The 18,929-nt window shown below is 35.3% G+C and overlaps 3 protein-coding genes across 7 annotated transcripts in view; 1 reads left to right on the forward strand and 2 right to left on the reverse strand.

The window, feature by feature from the left end:
- Positions 1-2,055, forward strand: part of si:dkey-11p23.7 — a 55,872-nt gene extending 53,817 nt beyond the window's left edge. For 2 of the 3 annotated variants that reach the window (XM_068213837.2, XM_073924399.1), the window contains one exon: positions 1,450-2,055. In XM_068213837.2, the coding sequence (XP_068069938.1) occupies positions 1,450-1,865 (416 nt within the window). In that variant the 3' untranslated portion in view covers positions 1,866-2,055. 3 annotated transcript variants of the gene reach the window in all.
- Positions 2,056-2,651: 596 nt separating this feature from the next.
- LOC100333000 (uncharacterized) lies at positions 2,652-11,814 on the reverse strand. Its single transcript, XM_002664976.6, has 4 exons — positions 10,613-11,814; positions 9,687-9,773; positions 4,768-5,979; positions 2,652-4,227 (listed from the first exon to the last, which is right to left on the reverse strand). Exons 2-4 carry the CDS (start codon positions 9,724-9,726, stop codon positions 3,800-3,802), a joined length of 1,680 nt encoding a protein of 559 aa, XP_002665022.1. The 5' UTR covers positions 9,727-9,773; positions 10,613-11,814; the 3' UTR covers positions 2,652-3,799.
- Positions 11,815-13,374: 1,560 nt separating this feature from the next.
- rpp25l (ribonuclease P/MRP 25 subunit-like) lies at positions 13,375-16,476 on the reverse strand. Of its 3 annotated transcripts, none has more exons than XM_073924875.1 (3): positions 16,409-16,476; positions 16,214-16,282; positions 13,375-14,685 (listed from the first exon to the last, which is right to left on the reverse strand). In XM_073924875.1, the coding sequence occupies exon 3, from the start codon at positions 14,667-14,669 to the stop codon at positions 13,995-13,997; it is 675 nt and encodes a 224-aa protein (XP_073780976.1). In that variant the 5' UTR covers positions 14,670-14,685; positions 16,214-16,282; positions 16,409-16,476; the 3' UTR covers positions 13,375-13,994.
- Between the last annotated feature and the right edge of the window lie 2,453 nt (positions 16,477-18,929).

An 18,929-nucleotide genomic window follows, 5' to 3' on the forward strand; every position in this document is an offset into this window, starting at 1 on the left:
AGATAGATAGATAGATAGATAGATAGATAGATAGATAGATAGATAGATAGACAATCAACATTAACCATTCTGTATGTTTACTGGATTTTAAAATAACCCTTCATTTATCATTTTCAAGTAGCCTATATTGTGTAGACTCAATGTTAATGACGCCCAATGAAAAACATTAGTTTAACTCAGATATTGTTGCACTTCCACCATTTAATAAGGCACCTTTACAGTGTCAGCTACCAAAACTAAAACTAATTTCGCCAGCAAGATTTACACTTTAGACAACATGTTAAAACCTATATAACCTCTAATCACAGTGAAATAGAAATGGCCCCTAAAAATAAAGAATTTTCATTTCTCCTTTCAGGTTTAAATCAGCTCATCAGGTTTGTCCCAGTTTAAATTCTTATAAACTGAAAAATGGAGCCAGCCAGGGCCTAAAAATAACAGAGTAAACTTGCGTGTAACTCTTTTATGAATTATAACAATATCCAAGAAAGCTAAAAGGTTCATATTGTAATTATTAAATCACAGTGACTGTACTGTAGGTATACAAAACATCTTCCCATTTTTGTAATGAAAATGGATTACAAATCTGTTGTCAACAAGACTGTTTACAAACTACATTTTTACTGTTATTAGGATAATTCACAAATAATTCAAGTTTACTGACCATTTGCTCAACCTTAAGTGATTTGAATCCACAAGTTTTTTTTTTTTTTTGTGGCGACACGATTGAGAAAATGATCACGATATTTATAATTTTGGGTGATTATCTATTTAAAATTAGCGTGAACTGAAAGTTACTGAGGCATTTCAATATGTTGATGTACTTCCAACTGATTGGAATATTAAGTAGGGGCCGTGGTTTTACCTTTTGCACATCATTCCCTAGTAGCAAACTAACTGGGTTTGTAAAAAATGCTGGGTTCCACACAATTTCTTCATGTTGACCCAACACAAATCGATCAAGTTAACTTAATCATTTTTACAAACTTAAGTGGATTGAATATAAAACAATTAGGTTGTCATAAAAAACCTTAAGACTTGTGTTGATTCAACTCCTATTGAATAAGTAGTTTGAAAAAGCAACAATAGTACTTTTTTTGAGTGTAAGATGGCTGTGGTTAACAATCAAGAAGCCATCAAACTGATTTCAACAGAGAAAAAAACACCACTTCATGCGCTGACGCAATTGTCAGACTTTGACCGAAGATTACCAAAACAAACCACTTTTGTGAATTAAATTGCACTGATTAATAGTTCACATAAAGAATAACAATAAACACTAGCAAAATAAACATTGTTAATTTAGATTTCACATAGACTTAAAGTAGTATCATGGCAAATACATTTTATTAGGTCAAATGCTGTTTGCTGACAAGACAAAATAATTAGGCCATTCTCATTAATCTATTCTCAATTTCTGGTTCTATTTTTATGTTGCTCATTTTCCAGCTGCACCACGAATCCTGAGTTTGTCAGCTGAGGGGAGCGAAATATCTGGCTTTAAAGCAGTGTGTGAGGTTCAGGGTTCCCCCCTTCCTGATGTTCAATGGATTGCACCAAATGGAGTTCTGGATGGAGACGCTGCATTCCCACTTTCTCAAGACACTGCAGGACAATACCGTGCTTCAAGTCAACTGCTGGACGTCCAGCCAGGAGGTCAGTACATCTGTGCGGCTTCAAACTCTCTGGGGAAAGATCAAGCCACACTCTACCTTCTGTGCCCGAGCCCTGAGAAGTTAAGCGCAAGGAGCTCATTCTCTCTTGTGGTGCTGCTTCTTGCTCTGGCACTCGCTACCAAACTGATTTTGGCTCTGGGTGTGGGAGCTTGGCTGCTCAAAAAGACGTTTAGTGGAGCAGAGCACTAAAAAAAACGACAAAACACTGGTCTTCAAAACTGTTTCTCAAGGCTTTTGTCTTGTTAATAATGTATAGCCTAAAAATAAATCTTCCTCTTTTGAGATGAGACAAGATTACGACTCTGTCTGACCTGACGGGATAATATAATCCCTTACTGTGTGAACCTGAAATGGCTAACTATTAAAATGTTCTTATTCATCTACTTGTGCATTTATGTGTTAAATCAGTGATGAATAATAATGCAGCTAATGAATGACATTTAAAAATAAATACGGGTTTGGAAATGAATTGGGTTAATTATAATAAATGAATAACATTAACATATTAAAGGGCACCTATGATGAAAATCATCCTTTGTAAGCTGTTTAGACAGAACTGTGTGTAGGTAGAGTATGACCACAGTCATATTGGTGTAAAGTAAATACATTGAATCTCTTTTTTTTATTTCATGACGTTCAAACAAGATCCAAATTCCTCCCATTTTGAGACTGACCTTAATGTGATGTAGGGGTGCGGTTTCCCTGTCCACTGATTTGATTGACAGACGCACATTAGGTAGTAACGCATATAATCATATCAATAACTCAGGACTTGCGTAAAGCAACTGGGATTAAAAATCTGTTGAGCTCGCTGTGATCATCAATCATTATCAAATGTGATCAAGAATGAGTTTTACAAGTTTTAAACGTGTTTAAAACAATATTGAATGAATAACATTGATTTTACCAACATTACTTTATCAGTTTCAGTACTGTGTGTCAGTACAATTATAAAAAAAGATGCTTCAATCCCGGTTTGTGGACATTAAATTAGATTTATTGTCCATAAACAACAAATATCCAAACAGCAGTGGATATTTACATGTATCCTGTCACATTTGCCATGCAGTTAAACGTTTGCACTGCATGTGTGAACTTTGTAACTCATTGTTGCAGAAAGACTTGAACTAACTCCACAACAAATACATCAAATAATCATTGGGAAAGTTCTTACTGTAGTATTTCGCACAAACGTTTTGCGAGAACTGCTTCCTTCATGTCTGTCACTGTGCTGTTTATCTGACGCAGCCGAGGCGGAGATTCTGACAGGCATGTGGGAATGGTGGGCGGGGAGAACTAGCATTAAATGCACAGGCAACAAAAACAGCTACAATGGTGTTTAGAGCTGAAAACGTTAATATTCTGAATGATATAATAAATAATCTGATGGGTGTTTTGAGCTGAAACTTCACAGACACATTCTGTTCTGATCTAAAAAAAAAAAAAAAAAAGGGTATAAAAGGTGCTCTTTAAAGTCTTAGTCATAAAAAATAAATGAATATAAAAATAACCTGTTTCTGTCTAGAAGTAGTGTATACTGGACTAATAGTTGATCTACACATCCCAGCACCACTAATTGAAGTTTGTTGTTGTTTTGCTTCGTAAATGAGATTTTTAAGAAGTTCCAATATGGAAAATCATTGTTTTTTATGTTGTGATGTTATGCTTTCACAATATTGGTCTGTCCCTGCATTCACATCAGATCATAATTATTATCATTCAGGGATTTTGTGAAGAAGTCATGTTCTCTGCATAAAACAAATTGTGCACACAAGTCTATAGAAGTGTTGTTCAGTTGACATACTTTAATTATATTCAGTATTTAAATCTTAGTCTGTATATACTTCAAGTACATCCCAACTTCTACACTAGCATCTAACAAGGCAATAATATTTCTATTTAATCTACAAATAAATGAGCAGTATAAGTATTCTTTTTACTCTTACATATGCTAGACGATTGTCAAAGCCACCACATTTTTTCTAAATCTACTGTAATATTGGCGATAATTATAAATAGCCAGATCAATTCTGAGCATGTAAAAAATCTCCACTGGTTACAGAACATACAGTTCTGAAAGTGTAACTTGAATATTTTTGTATTTCGCTTTAGTTATTTTCCACTTAAGACAACATTTGTTTTGTAGTACGACTGTAAATGAAATATTTTTGGCCACTATAGCACACGGGTTTATTTTCAGAGCAGCAGCGTGCACTCTGCCATGTGAACTTCTTGCTAGGGTCCAGCGCAACCGAAGCGCACAAGCCTTTCTCTGGTTTATCAGGCTGTCCGAGCTCCCAGAAAGTGAAGTTCACATTCACATTGTTGCTCCAGTACCACTCAGTCGTGAACAGGCTGCGGCGTAGACCAATCCAGCCCAACGTGGGTTGTATCAGTGACATGTTCAAGACCATCTTATCCTGTGCAGATTTAGCATTGAGTGTGGCGAGCTGGTCATACTTATCTGAGCAGTACTGAAGGGACATGGACCAGTTCATGCTGTCCTGACCAAGCACAAATATCTCCGGAGTCAGCAGACAGCCATTCTGATCTAGAAACACACAAACAAATACTTTGTATTCAACAACAGCAGCAAAAGCAAAGTAACAGCATAATGTCTTGCATGAATTTAAAGGCTTGTATATTAAAGATAAACTGATACAAAATTTCAGCTAATATCAATAATTAGTGGCTGTTTTACTGTGGGAGTCAATGGTTACAGGTTTCCAACATTCTTTAAAATATCTTCCTTTGTGTTCAACAGAAAAAAAAACTAACTTAAACAGGTTTGGAACAAGTGAAGGCTGAGTAAATGGCAGATTTTTCAGTTTTGGGTGAATTATCACTTTAAATACTACTACAGTGTGACTGGAAACAATTTCTTTCCTGCATTCCACCATTATTGGCCCTGGTTAGCAGCAATTATTTATACAAATCAGCCAATGGACATGAAAATTTGCTTTATTGCCCAATCTGATTGAATAAAATTACTATTTACTCAATCATAGATAGATAGATAGATAGATAGATAGATACATAGATAGATAGATAGACAGACAGACAGACAGACAGACAGACAGATAACACTTACCTAAGTCCATATTTAAAGCTACTGCTTGGCTGCCATAGATGATGTTGGAATCCAAGCGTTGTGTCATATATACACCAATCTTTGTATTCGGATGCCAGATGGTTCCAATGACTTGTGCCTCCACCAAAGCCCAAGAGTACTCGGTGCCATTCAAAGGGTACCATATGACATTTAAAGGCTGATCGTTCATTTTCACCCCAGTAGTGCTGGATGTATTAGCAATCACCAAAGCTCCAGAGCGTGAAGAGTTGAAGTCTACCAGAAAGCAGCCAGAAAACATGCTTGTCGGCATGAGGTCAAGAATGAGTCCTGGACTGATCAGTCGGAGGGAAACACCAATGTTGGTAGAAATAAGCAAGGCCGAGCTCAGGAAATTTGGAAAGAGGGGCAAGATGTCTACAGACTTTTGGACTTGAATACTATTTGCATCATTAAATACACCCTGACAGACTTTGAAGGCTTGATTTGTTGTCACAAACAGCTGCTTGACACCAAAAATAGATGGCACAGGGAATCTGGCAACCTTTCTATCAGATACTTGGGGTTTGAGCTGGTTCACCACCATGTTGCATGAGCAGTTAACAGTATCCAAGCAGGGATGGGTCAGAATCACAGCCACTTCATCCGTCGCAGTTATTTCTCCCTCCGACCCATTAATCTGCATCTGGAAGAGTTCAAAAGGGCCAAGTGCTATGGTATCTTGGCTTTGTCCACTTCCGTCTCCATATTTAATGGTGACGCTGTTGTCTCCGTCCACTGCATTGATAATCATCAGCCTAAAATTGAGAAACGTGACATTTGATGCCACTGAAAGGTTAAAGGATGCAGCAATCTTGGTGTAGTTTAGAGCAGGGATCTGATACACCGTTCTGAGGTTTTGATCAGGCTGAACAACACGGGACTGAAATCGACCCTCCCATCCACTCATAGAAAGCACTGTGATGTTTTTATCGCTGGTGATTCGAATAGACTTATTGGAGAATGCAAACTGGTATTCTTCAGCATCCTTTGAGAAATTCAAAGTCAAAATGGTTCCGTTGTTGCCAGCGGCTGAATTGGTGATGTTGCCACTCGCCATTTCAATGACACTGACAGCCGTGTTTGGGTGAAGGGTGGTGATTTTCAATAGGTTATAGGTCTTTTGAAAATAAAAGGCAACGTTCTCGGGGAATGCTGTGATGAAACTCGTCCCACGGCTGTCCATTGAAAGCCCTGCAACACATAATGATTGTTCTTTTTATTCAAATAAATAAATAAATAAAACCATAATTTCCGAATTATTGTTGATACACCAATGCTGATCACAGAGATTAAAAGTGCCATAGAATAAAAATCTGGATATATGTAAAGCCGGCAGCAATGCATGACCATAGAGGACATACATTTATTATTCAGCGCCACCCCTGAAGAGGCAAAAGGTCTGTTTTATTGTATTTTCTGTTAGTGTCTATTGTGAAATGCTTGTTTGTAATGAGGAAATAAACACATGCATACTGCAGAGTGTAAGTATTGTAAGAAATTAGTCTGCCTTGACCTAACTTCTACTTTGTTTTACAAGTGTTTAATGCTCCTAAATGATCAAATAGATTAATTATCACAGAGAGGAGAGTTCCTCAAGTAAATTATTTAAGCAATTAAATCATGCCTTTGGAATGATAATTTACTTCTTGTTGCATGAGAGCGGCAGGAAGCCATCAAGAACCATCTGCTGACCAAAAGGAATTCTGTTCATCTCATTTATCTTGACAGTTGAAACAGTTAAATACATTGCGAAGCATGGCACTCAGGGACTGCTTGATGGAATAGAAAAAAATACTGAGAATCCATATGAATGGGCCATTTCTCAATTACCATAAAGCGCCTAAGAAGAAAAAAGGAAAAATTGCTAATGCGCTGCAAGCTTTGCTTGCATCATACAAAGTTACTGGAATGAAAGTAGAGAAGCTCTGTCATGAGACAAAAAATAGAGAACGGATGAAGAAATGGTTCCACGCTGATCAAATGAAACCCTACAAACATTCAGAAGACAATCCTATAGACCCTGTATAGGAAATAACACCGTATACATAACATGTGTATCTTTATTGGTTTTTTTTTTATTTTTTTTACTTGTTTTAATGTATATATGGTTTCATGTGTTATGCTGGAAAAGAAGAAAAAATAGGGGGTGCGGGGGCAGACAATATTATTTTATTTCTGCATATATGTGGCAGGATTATTAACTAGAAGCGATGTGGCAATGGATCCTCACAGTGGTTCTGCCAATGACAGTGACAATGCAAAAATGCCCAGAAATGCAACCATCCCCCTCTGGCGTAGTAACAAAACCATATAAAGGAACAATTCAATGGTCAACAACATTCAATGGATCCATGTTCCACTCCTAATAAATTTTACAGCCTGGTCCCCAGATCTGGATGAGCAATGCCAAAGAGAAAGCGAAAGATTAATTAATAATAAGAAAGAGAAAGATTAGTAATGCTAACGATACTTCTTGGGCCTGTTCTGCTGGGAATAGCTAAAATAGATTGAGTTGTTTTATGAGACAAATGTTTGCTATGCTCTTGACGGTTTTCATACCAGTTTTCCAAAGAGAAAATATGTTTGAAAAAAATTGTAATTGTGTAAAATCTAGGAATACTACAGGGTAATGTGTTGAAAGAAAGAAAGATCTTACCTAGATTTGTCACTCAGTTGCCATCAGGAGAATGGCTTGGAATAAGAATAAAAATTGAACCTGTGAGCAGGATGCTTTGGAAAAACAGCCATTGTGTGTAACACCTCAGGCAAACTATGAATCATGTGAAAATAACTTAACTCATGTTCAAGATAATTTCCTTAGAGTAATAGTTTCTGACAAGAAAACATGTATTACCACAATCGTGGATCAATTCTCTGTCTTTATAGGCAGTCCCCAGACCTTTTGTCCAACTAATAATACTTCATTTTGTATGACTTATCTTTGAATTACCAAAACTGGATGACATACTAATGTCGTTGATGCAAAGGAAAGATAAACATGTTGTTAAAGCTCAACAAGCTCTTGTTGAAAAGGATAAGATTTTAACTAGACAAAATGAATGATGGAGATTTGGTTATTGCATACTCTAGTTTAATTTGGGATGTAACTTTTAAAACTGCTGTGTGTGTTTGTATCTTTCTAATTATGTGTCATTGCATTTTGTTATGCTGCATGTGTGTTATGGTAAAGCGCCGAATTGCAGATAATTCAGTGATCAATGTTGGAGGATCCCTTTGGTGGTAATTAGTCTTGATGACAGCTTCCAAACACAAGATCCAAATATAACAAACAAGTGTGTTTAAACAGAAACAAAAGCGGTGATAATTGTGCTCAAAATGAAATGGAGTGTGCATGAGGCGTCGACCCAAAGACAGGTAAGATTTTCCAAGGCCAGTGGGGAACACTTTAGGCAGGGCGTTGCCTCCACTGGCACCTGCCTAGGAAGGACGGAGTAGTCTGTGGGAAAGAGTAGATTTGATGCTTTTTTTCTATGCCAAAGAGCATCAGAGAGGGGACCTGGTTTATACTCGACGCGTTCGCTTGTTCGCTTGAGTGCGCACGGCGAATGTGACGTAATAGCAGAGTTTGCGGATAATGGTGCACACGGCATTTTTTGAGACTTGAGCGAACAGTGCACGTGGCGCCACATTTAATTTGAGTTGAACATGAAACACTCTGAAGAGATTTAGTCTAAAACAGTACGACTGTACAGACATCTTTATGATCCGTGATCATAGAGATAACCAGATGATCAATAATTCTTGAATTTCAGCAGAAATTGCAACAGCCATGGGAAAGGAGTAAGTTTTTGTTAAAAGGTTTGGAAAAACCTGAGGGATAGTTCTGTTAAAGCCAAAAGTGGTCGTGACAAAAGTGGAGACCCAGGTATACAATTACAGAAACATGTTTTTCCACCAGTCATAAATTTAACACTGATGTATACGTTGCAATTTTGAATTTAAAACAATTTAATAGTTACAAAACTATAATGAAGTTATTAAAGAATTATTTATTTGATAACTGGAAAGGAATATTTAAACCTAAAGGTTTACAGTGTACTGATGCCCTGTTTTTCTAGGCTTTATTGGTGATAATGGTCTAGAACAGGGGTCACCAAACTTGTTCCTGGAGGGCCGGTGTCCTGCAGATTTTATCTCCACCGGCCCTCCAGGACCGAGATTGGTGACCCCTGGTTTAGAATGTTGTACCATAATTACCTTTTTAGCATAAGTAGAGGACAGAAACTAGTCAGACAGTAATGTGTGAATTGTGAAGCGGACTAAATCTTTAATAAAACATTGTTATTGTTTTTTTTTTTTTTGTAAGTATACGTTTTTCGTTAACTGATGTTCATGTTCTGCTGTCATTAATATTTAAATAAACTTTAAAAGGTAAAACTGTCCGAGATATGAACAAAAGCAAGTGATGCATCAAAGTTTGATATAAAAAAAATCTTGAATGGTTACAAAAATGCTTATAATCATTAAAATAAATGATAAAAACAATAAAAATAATAAGTTTAAAATATTGAATGATATTAATGATATGACGTAGTTCCGGAAACGTCCAACTTCTGTTTATCTGTCTGACTTTACTGTCAGTTTCTTTTGACCTCCCCCTGTCGTTGTAAAGAATATCACAATGGCGAATGCGGAAAGTATAAAAGCCTCGTCTGTTTCGCGAGGTGCACGTGCAGTCACTTTGTAACTACTTTTCTGGAATAAAACTTTGGTACTTGATATTAACACAAGAATTGAGGAGCAAAAAAATCTGTTTGATTAAGAATAAAATTCTGAATTTGAAATGTTAATAATGTCAAAACTGGTATTGGTGCACCACTAGTACATACCTTTAAAAAGGCAACCATACATGAGATTTCACTGAATATATGACATACCTTGACTAAACATTAAAGCGGTCAACAGAACAGCCAACATGATTGTTTTCAGCCTCGGCAGTTCCTCCTTCAGCGACCAGTGTACTTCTGTGCAAAAAAAAAAAAAGACTAATTATGATCAAATACAATCGGCTGATCTACATAGTGTGTTTACTGTACAAAATTAACATATAAGCAAAAAAAAGAAAAAAACAATGAGGACGGTCTTGTTTGAGTTAGTCAAACTAGTGCTGAAACAAGACTATTTTGCAATGTTTTAATATGTAAAACATCTGTTTTCAATATTTTTGTCTCTCATTTGCCCCCAGTTTTAGGTTGGTAAAAATATATTCTGTGAAATATTACTGAGATGTAAAATAATTCGATATTGTAAAATAAATAAGTTATAAATAAATAAATATAAATGTATTCATTACTCCAGATATATTAGAAAACATTTATCATCATCTTATTAAGTTTAGGACCTTTTTTGCTGTTTTGTTAGTTGTGATACTTTATTTTTGAAATATAAATGATTACTATGTAAATACCGCTTTTCCTATAATTTTTGGCTAATTTAATGCATGCATACTCATATTTAGACAGGAATTCATTTACCATGAATAATTACAAGCATTTCTATACAGAAGCCACTCAGATTAACATTTAAGAAAGCAAAATAATAATATTAATAACTTTAAATAAAAAAAAACATTAAATATACTGTGGAGAAAACTGTACAGCTATAAAGAATATATAAAACAATAATAATGAACAAGATTAACAGTTTTATATACATATGATATTGATATTAGTGTAGTTACAGTTTTCTATATAGTGATAACTATATACATTTAGAGATGTTTATACAATTCAAAATATTCAGATAAACAAACAAAGAATTAATTTGCTTACATAATTGCATCAAAGATAATTTAAAAACCTACCTTATTATCTTGGTCAGTGCTCTTCCTCTATCTGAGCAGAACAAGCAGAGCGTTCTCTGTTCATTCAGTAAAAAAATATTTGAAATTCAAAAGTCCTCTCTCCTTTCCCCATGTGGATTTGCATAAGACGCTGAAGAGATTTGTGTCTTAAAATCAACAAGTTTCATATTACAAATGTCAAAACTCACAAACACCTTGATTAAAATCCACACCTAGTCACTCAAATAAATGAATGAAATAAGTTTCAGTGAAAAGTGAAATTCCCTGAAAGAAATGCTGTTCATTTTATTGCTTAACACAAGTCAAAATAACAATATTTTCCAAGCTTCTCATCAACTTAAGTTTGGATTTACGTCCTTCACTAATGCTGCTATGACCAACAGCTGATCAAATTAACAAACGTTAAATAGAACCGTACAGTATATATAAAACATCTGCGATAGCATGCCTTCAGGCTTTCTGAGCTGTGCCATTAAAAAAACACTGATGTTCGGTCCAGCTTTCAATCCTAAATTTGTGTATTTTCTCCATAGAAATATTTGGTAGTCAAATTACTAAATTTCCTTTCCTGGAGAAGTTGGTGGCAAATGAGAAAATAAGCCTATTTGGATTTTTCTGATAAGGAAAAGTGCCAAATACTTAATCTTAACCAAATCTTCCAAAAAAATAATATAGATAGACAGACAGACAGACAGAGAGACAGACAGACAGACAGAGAGAGAGAGAGAGAGAGAGAGAGAGAGAGACAGAGAGAGAGAGAGATTTTCAAAATTGTCCAGAGACAGGATTGGGTGTTGAACAATCGTTGAACAAGCTTGAATTCCCTTAAAATGTTGACTATATCTGGGTTTTATAGAAATAAATCAAATGCATGAAATTTATTCACAGCAACTTTGTTTGAACCGAGTCCTAAAGCAGCAAAAGCTCTTCCAAATATAAAACGTCAGGACCATCCTGTTCTCAAACACTCCAATTTAAGCTAATTATATCTAAAATCCTTTTAAAAAAAGAAAATGTACAGCTATAATCTAAATTATACAATCCCCAAGGACTAAAACAATATAAAAAGGTAGCTTTTCTGAAAATCATGAGTTTTTTAATATTTATATAATCTGCACGTGTGAAAGCTTTGTGGAATTATAAAGTGATAACACTTATAATATTTAGACAGAGTTATAGAATTTTGAAAACACTTCTGTGTCTAATTATTTAATATTGTTGTATTTAAAAAGATATTTCTCCCAAAATAAAATTTTCTCACCATATACTCACACTCAAGTGGTTCTAAACTTTAATAATTTTCTTTTTTTTTTACTGAACACAAAACACGATATGAGTGGAAGAAAAGACATGTTAATGGCTCAGGAAATCTTTCTTTGTGTTTAACAAAAGGGAAAAAAATAAGGTTTGGAACAAGCAGGCATATGTTCAGCAGAGACGTGCAAAAAGTGAAAGCGTATAAAGTGTGTGCGGGCATTCAAAGCGATTTCATTCATCTTGATGGTGACAGCGGCTTCCTCATACACACCCATTGTATCACATTAGCAAATATTGTGGCGCTTACAGCTCAAACTCTGAAGACTGATGATTACAGGATTTTCCAGCAAGACAGTCAGGAATGTAGACATGGGACAATAACCGGTTTCAAGGTTTCCAGCAGTTTGGAAAAGTAAAAGTCATTTCCTGTTGTAACGTTCCTATAGCATATGTAACTTTTTGTACGACTATTTTATTTAGTTTTTTAGTATTTCGAGCAGAAAAGGAAGAAACATTTGAAAAACAAATCTCTTATACACCATAATCCAAGCCTGCTATAAATCTGAACAGTGCAATGGCTTACTTTATATTCAAAGAAAAGAAACATAAAGATGCCGTTTTATGTTGCGAAGGAATCTGTGTATTTAAAATGAATGAAAATAGTCAATGATTCATTTTAATTGTTTAGCCTGACATGTTTACTGTTCCAAAATATTTTAAATGTTTGTTAAAATAAAACATATTGTGTGCAATGGAGAAAAAGTTGTTGTTTTTTTATCCAAACATTAAAAAGAGCATTAAAACGCCATGATATTTTTATCCAAGATTATCATACAATCCAAATCTTACAAAACAGTTGAAGTCAGAATTATTAGCCCCCCTTTGAATTTCTTTTTCTTTTTTCAAACATTTCCCGAATTATGTTTAACAGAGCAAGAAAAACTTCACAGTACCTATTTGTTTTATTTCGGCTAGAATGAAAGCAGTTTTTAATAAAAAAAAAAAAAAAAAAAACATTTTTTAAAACCATTTAAGTCAAAAGTATTAGCCCCTTTGAGCTACATTTTTCGATAATCTACAGAACAAACCATCATTATACAACAACTTGCCTATTTACCCTAACCTGCATAGTATTCCTTTAAATGTCACTTTAAGCTGTTTAGAAGTGTCTTGAAAAAATCTAGTAAAATAATATTTACTGTCATCATGGCAAAGATAAAATAAATCTATTATTAGAAATGAGTTATTAAAACTATTATATTTAGAAATGTGTTGAAAATTTCTCTTCATTAAACAGAAAAAAATAAACAGGGTAATCTGACTTCAACTGTACAAGCCTGTGCCTAAAGGAATGTGACAGAAGCTTGTAAGCTCTTAGAGGCAACATTTAATTGAGGTTATTCTAGAACATTACATTTTGAGGGTTTAGATATTTTTGGAATGTGTAGAGACACTCTCGTGGCTTCTTTTTACATCAACTTTATGTCCTCAGAATCACACAAAAGTTGAATTATGCACAACGCTTTATTGATGCTTTTTAAGGAACTGTTTTAATACAATTTTGTTCATGGCAGCAAAATGTCTTGCACATCAAGTGGGTTGAAAATGTTTGACTGCAACTGTACAGGACTTTATATAGGATATTATCCAATTACACTACAGTATATACTGAATAGATTATTCTTATTAACCTTTTTAACAGAAGCCGGTGTTAATGTATAAAACAGAGAACAGCTGATTGAAAATTTATTTCATGAAATTTAGTTTGAAGCAAAGTAATTAAAAAAAACAGCTAACAAAAAAATGTACAAACCCTCAAGTCAAAACTGTGACAAAAGTTCTTGCTTGCTAACAATTACAACATATAACTTTTTTCATTTGCAAGCATAATTAAAAAAAACTTCATTCTTAAAAAATGTTGTGTTCTATTAAAAAAAAGACAAAATCATATTGTGTTGGCATGAGGGTGAACAATTTATGATGGTTGTTTTCAGAAATGCATTACATAAATTACCCCTTTTTTTTTCATTTTATATGATATGGCACAAAAAATATTTTAAAATAAGATAAAACTGAGCAAGTACAAACAAATTTATAACTATGAAAGGTTAAGTCCAATAATAATTCATACGTTCATTCCCTCCTGTCCACCACCTGCATGACCTGGAGGTTTTCGTGTATCTCCAGGTCGCCCGGGGTGTTTACGCGGCCCCTTTCCCCTACCACCCACTTCTGCCCGTCCAGTCCCAGTTCCCCCCCTCTTCCTTCTCTGTCCATGTCTCGGAGTTGCTGCTTCCTCTTTGAGAGCCTGAATCCACAAGGCGTCAAAAGAGCCTGGAGCTTGATAACCCGGCTGGTTCTTATCAAGCGAGTCTCTTGAGAGAAGAACCCAAATACTAGGTACATTTCTGCTGACGGTGAGACTGTCCAGCCCGGCCCCAGGCTCCAGCGGCTCCCAGACATCCTGAAGTGTGCGGTAGGCCAGCTTAGTGAGCTGATGTAGCCCATGAATGCGCCGTTTCATGATCTCTACACACGTGATTGCTTTTGCAACGCTCTGACCCACGCCTGTGAATACTATTTGGCGACACAGATTGTCCCCTGTCCCAACGCTCACCTCTGAACCTTCATGATCTGCCGAGGCTGCTGTTTTCTCCTCCATACGGCTTAAAGCAAACCTCATGAGGTTGCGGATTTTGCTACCATCCTTCACTCGAACTTCTGGAGTGTCGCTGGGCAGGTCGGGGAACGGACATGGGCAGGGCTGCTCTATTGTGTTTGCTTTTCTGTAGTTCTCCATGTCATTTAGATTTTACCTGCGGAAAGTAATATGGACAAGGGAAAGGAATTAATTAATGTATATAAGATTTGTTAATGTATTGTGGTTCATGAATATGCAACCACATACTAAGGGTGTAAAAGATCACAGTTGATCCGTGATTATACGGATTACAACCCACAGATCGAAACACACGTGACCTGCAGATTAATGCATTTTCTTTTTTACTGGTAAATTAATCCTAAATTTTGTATCAACCACAGAGAACAGAGAGATCGCCTCTAGCGGCGTTATTCAAATCACAAGTATGAAAGCATTTAGGATTTCCTGTAAATTATAATGATGACGGAAGGAGTTATGGTAGGTTATTCAGGATGTGGTGGCTTACATTAAAGGTGTTTTCTGTCACTAGTTTAGTCTGCATCAATGCATTCAGTCTGAGCTGCAAGATTAATCATGAAAAGATCTGGTTCTTAACACCCACGCAACAAATTATAAATGATATTAATTTGCATATGTTTATTAATCATAAGAGATTGAGTCTTCAGTCATTTGAGTTAGTTATGAAATAATAAACAGTCAAGTAACACAGAAGTACTGAGAAAACAGTTAATAGTTTAGAAAACCACTCGTTCCCATGGTAACGATTAAAATGACCGTCATATGCATTTAGCTTGACGCTCAAAAATGGAAGTTGTAGGCAGCATTTACATTATTAAACCAATGAGTGGCGACAACCAGCCATCAAAAATATGACCCTGAATAATTCTTCAAAAATGACATGTAGCAATGAAACAAGTTTTATTAGTCAATAACTGAATCATTTATTAAAATTATGAGTAAAAATAAATATGGGTTGTACAAATTATAACACAAGTCTAGCATTATCAGGAACAGTGGCAGTAACAATCAATTCTTCACAGTACTGAATATTTTACAATTTATTTTTATTCAGCTGATTGTTTAATTTTATTTTTAATAAGATTACAGGTTTAATTCTGTTTGTTAAAATCAAAAGTGTCTTGCAGTACTGTTTTTTTTTTTTTTTTTTGTAATAAATAGAAAACAAATTACATTTGCCTCCTCCCCTTTTTGGCCGATCTGAAAAATGGTCCGATCTGTGACTAGAAAGCCATAATGTGACCCGAACCGTGAGATTTGGGGTCCGTTGCACCATGGTACATAAAAATGTATGGATTTTAGGTAATAATATTCTTCTTTAGTCTATTAGTAGCAGTGTAACTCAGAACAAAATAGATTTTTTTTATAAATTAATACAATTTTAATGATTGAATATAAATAAAATGAACACAATTAGCTGTTTGCTGTTTAAATCAAACCCACATTTTACCCTGCTATGAAAAGAGCTTGGGGATAGTTGTAAGTTAGATAGGCTCAGGGTAGGTGAAGACTACAAAAACATTTCAAAGGTTGGAAAAGATATTTGATTTCAGGTTGTATGACAAATAAAGTACTTATTTTAAAGGGGCATGATGATTACCCTTAAGCACTGACTATGTGTATGTGATATACTAGTTTTGACGTGAAATATTTCACAAACTTACTTTCTTTGCTAGAGTGGGTTAGCGATCCGGCTAGCACATTCAGGCGGCTGCGGCAGGTTTTCTAAATAACTGCTGGTTCATGTCGTTCCATGTGAATGAAATGCAGGAGTAAGGCGTCAAATTTATTTCTTAAACGCAGGGTTAACTACAGGTAATACGACACAGTTTAAAATATTGAAATGTTGTGTCACAGACCGCTTATCCACATGTATCAGCACGTGACGTCAGCTCGAGTGCCTGTAAGTTCTGTCGTAAAGTGCCGCACGTGTTCATGGGAAGTGTAGTTTTTTTTACGAATTGATCTAAAAACTTATGGTTAAACTCGATTAATAAAGCATGACAAAAGGTAATTTTCACTAAGAAGAAAGCTCAAGCAATCACCAAATATAGTATGAAAAGAATATTCATTTAAGAATAGGACTAGGCTATAATAACTCAGCTTTACATTTAACATTAAATTCAGACTTTATACTATAAAACTGTTATACTTAATATATTTTCCTATGTAGCCTACTTTAGTTTAATATGTTGTGATGGAATAAACTGAATATTATGTTCTGCTAATCCCTGTCAAAGCGAGATTTTACCCCTAAAAATTGACATCCATAGCAGGGAAAAAAATTCTTAAATTAACAAAATGATATTCAGTATATTTTCCTTTACACAACACAACAAACAGGTTTACAACAAGAGGAGGATGGGCATAAAGACAGACTATCAATTTTGATATACAGCTGTTGTTTTTGCTCAACAACGCTGAAGGTAGTCAAAATGTCTCAATTATAAGAACACAGCGCCACCGCGCGTTCAGAATTAACTTGTCGCAGCCTTGCAGAGTGAGCCTGTTCGGAAATAACTGTAAATGCAGCCAGTCTGTCGGACTGTACAGTAAATTACAGCTGCACATGGGCACAGCAGGGCCCCCACTAAAATTAATATTTTTAAATATTTTTGATCGATATAAACTGTTTCACTCACGCCTGGACTGACCATCGGTCATGGTAAATACAAAAAATATATATATTATTTAAATTTATTACAGCCTACAAAAATAAACTGATAATTTCAGAATTCGATTCAATCATTGGCTAAATTTATAATGAAATTTGAACATGAATTTTTATTATTATTTAAATAGATTTTTTTCAAGCTAAATGCGCGGGAAATGAGCTAAAGCAGCCCAGGAGAAAGGAAGAGTAAAGGGCGCACAATAGGAATGCTCCGAGAAATTGCAGAAAAATTTGTAGCAAAATAACCGACCCGTTCAATGCTTGAGTGCATATTTATCGCATACATTTGAGCCATAAAAAGTACAGTTAACTAGCCTATTATTGGATTTTTTAATGTGGTAGGGCTTACATTTGTACTACTGCACTGGTCTGGTCTGGTCTGCTCAACTTTGAAGCCAGTGAGTTGACAGGTAAACACAAACACACATTGTCCTAGGCTATTGATCAGGCTTGCTTTTCTTCTAAACTCAGATTTAGTTGAACCTTTTTAAATGTACAAATATGAGTGAGAAATATTGACATCCTTGGACATTCTTTTAAATTTAGCTGCTTGTTTGTCAAGTACACTGCTCCTAATTTGTATTCAGAAAGGAAAAAAAGGATTGTCAAAAACTTGTAACTTGGAATAATGAGTCAATCGCCTACAACAAGGAAAACGCAGATCAGTTCAGACTCTGTTGACTGGTTGACCATTAGATAACTGTTGCTGATTAGATTCACATTTTACATCATTGTTGTCATTAAGGAAACTATTTAGGATTTTTATGTGTAAATTAAATTGTTGAATTGAACTCAAGACTGAACACTGAAAGCAGTCGACCAATCCTAATAGACTTGGTTATCAAACCAATCATTTACCTATCAATAAGGAGGGGTTTGGGAACAAATGAATCCCTGAACGAATCATATGGGAGTCTCTGGGATAATTAGGTAAAAATAAATGCATATTATAAGACAATGAAAGTATTTATTGACCTTGCATGCATATCAGCCTGTTGTTGGAGACCCCCAAAACAAAAATGTGACCTTTTTTAATGCATAATAGGGGCTCTTTAAATGTAGAATTTTGGGGTGGACTATTCGTTTAAACCTGATTTATACTTCAGTATCGAGTGATCACCATAGCCCATGGCACATGGTTGATGTTGTTGTGAACATTCATAATTGCATTCAGTCTGTGCTGCAATAACACTTCCAAAACGCTAGAAGGCTGTGCTGTTTCAATGTTCCACTGTGTTAAGTTTCTTTTCTGGTGTTTTGAGTTTATGTCACAAATGTGTGCAATGCAACTGTAGCTCAAACTCACAGTCTTTCAAGGACAATAAAAAGTGAGAAACAGTGAACATTCTACAATTTTAATCATAAATTAAACACAAAACAAAAATATATATCCAGAGCTCCTTGTTGACACTCGTAAACTCTCATGCCAAGGGCCTCACTCCACCCCCTTGACTTTACTTCCCACACTAGTCACAGATGCCAATCCGACTAATCACATATTTTGCACTGCCATCACTATGCGTAGTTCCATTTTTTGAGAGCTACACGTTAGACATACGATAGATCCTACACTCTGCACCATGTATATTTAGGGTCCGTGTCAGGGTATAGCATTGGGTGTGCTCGTCTCACCGCCTGCACTCAACGAAGATGTAAAAAATAGTTTTTGAATTGGAAGCATGACTTAATAAAACCAGATAATCCTG

Source organism: Danio rerio, chromosome 16 (genome assembly GCF_049306965.1).
Source record: "Danio rerio strain Tuebingen ecotype United States chromosome 16, GRCz12tu, whole genome shotgun sequence".
Taxonomy (NCBI): domain Eukaryota; kingdom Metazoa; phylum Chordata; class Actinopteri; order Cypriniformes; family Danionidae; genus Danio; species Danio rerio.

Bases quoted from the DNA above. Each gene is read 5' to 3' on its own strand.
- LOC100333000 (XM_002664976.6), bottom strand. From the start codon at position 9,726: ATGTTGGCTGTTCTGTTGACCGCTTTAATGTTTAGTCAAG. The intron at 5,980-9,686 runs GTATGTCATATA...TATGTGTTGCAG, and splicing joins CGCTTTAATGTTTAGTCAAG to GGCTTTCAATGGACAGCCGT. The intron at 4,228-4,767 runs GTAAGTGTTATC...GTGTGTTTCTAG, and splicing joins AGCTTTAAATATGGACTTAG to ATCAGAATGGCTGTCTGCTG.
- rpp25l (XM_073924875.1), bottom strand. From the start codon at position 14,669: ATGGAGAACTACAGAAAAGCAAACACAATAGAGCAGCCCTGCCCATGT.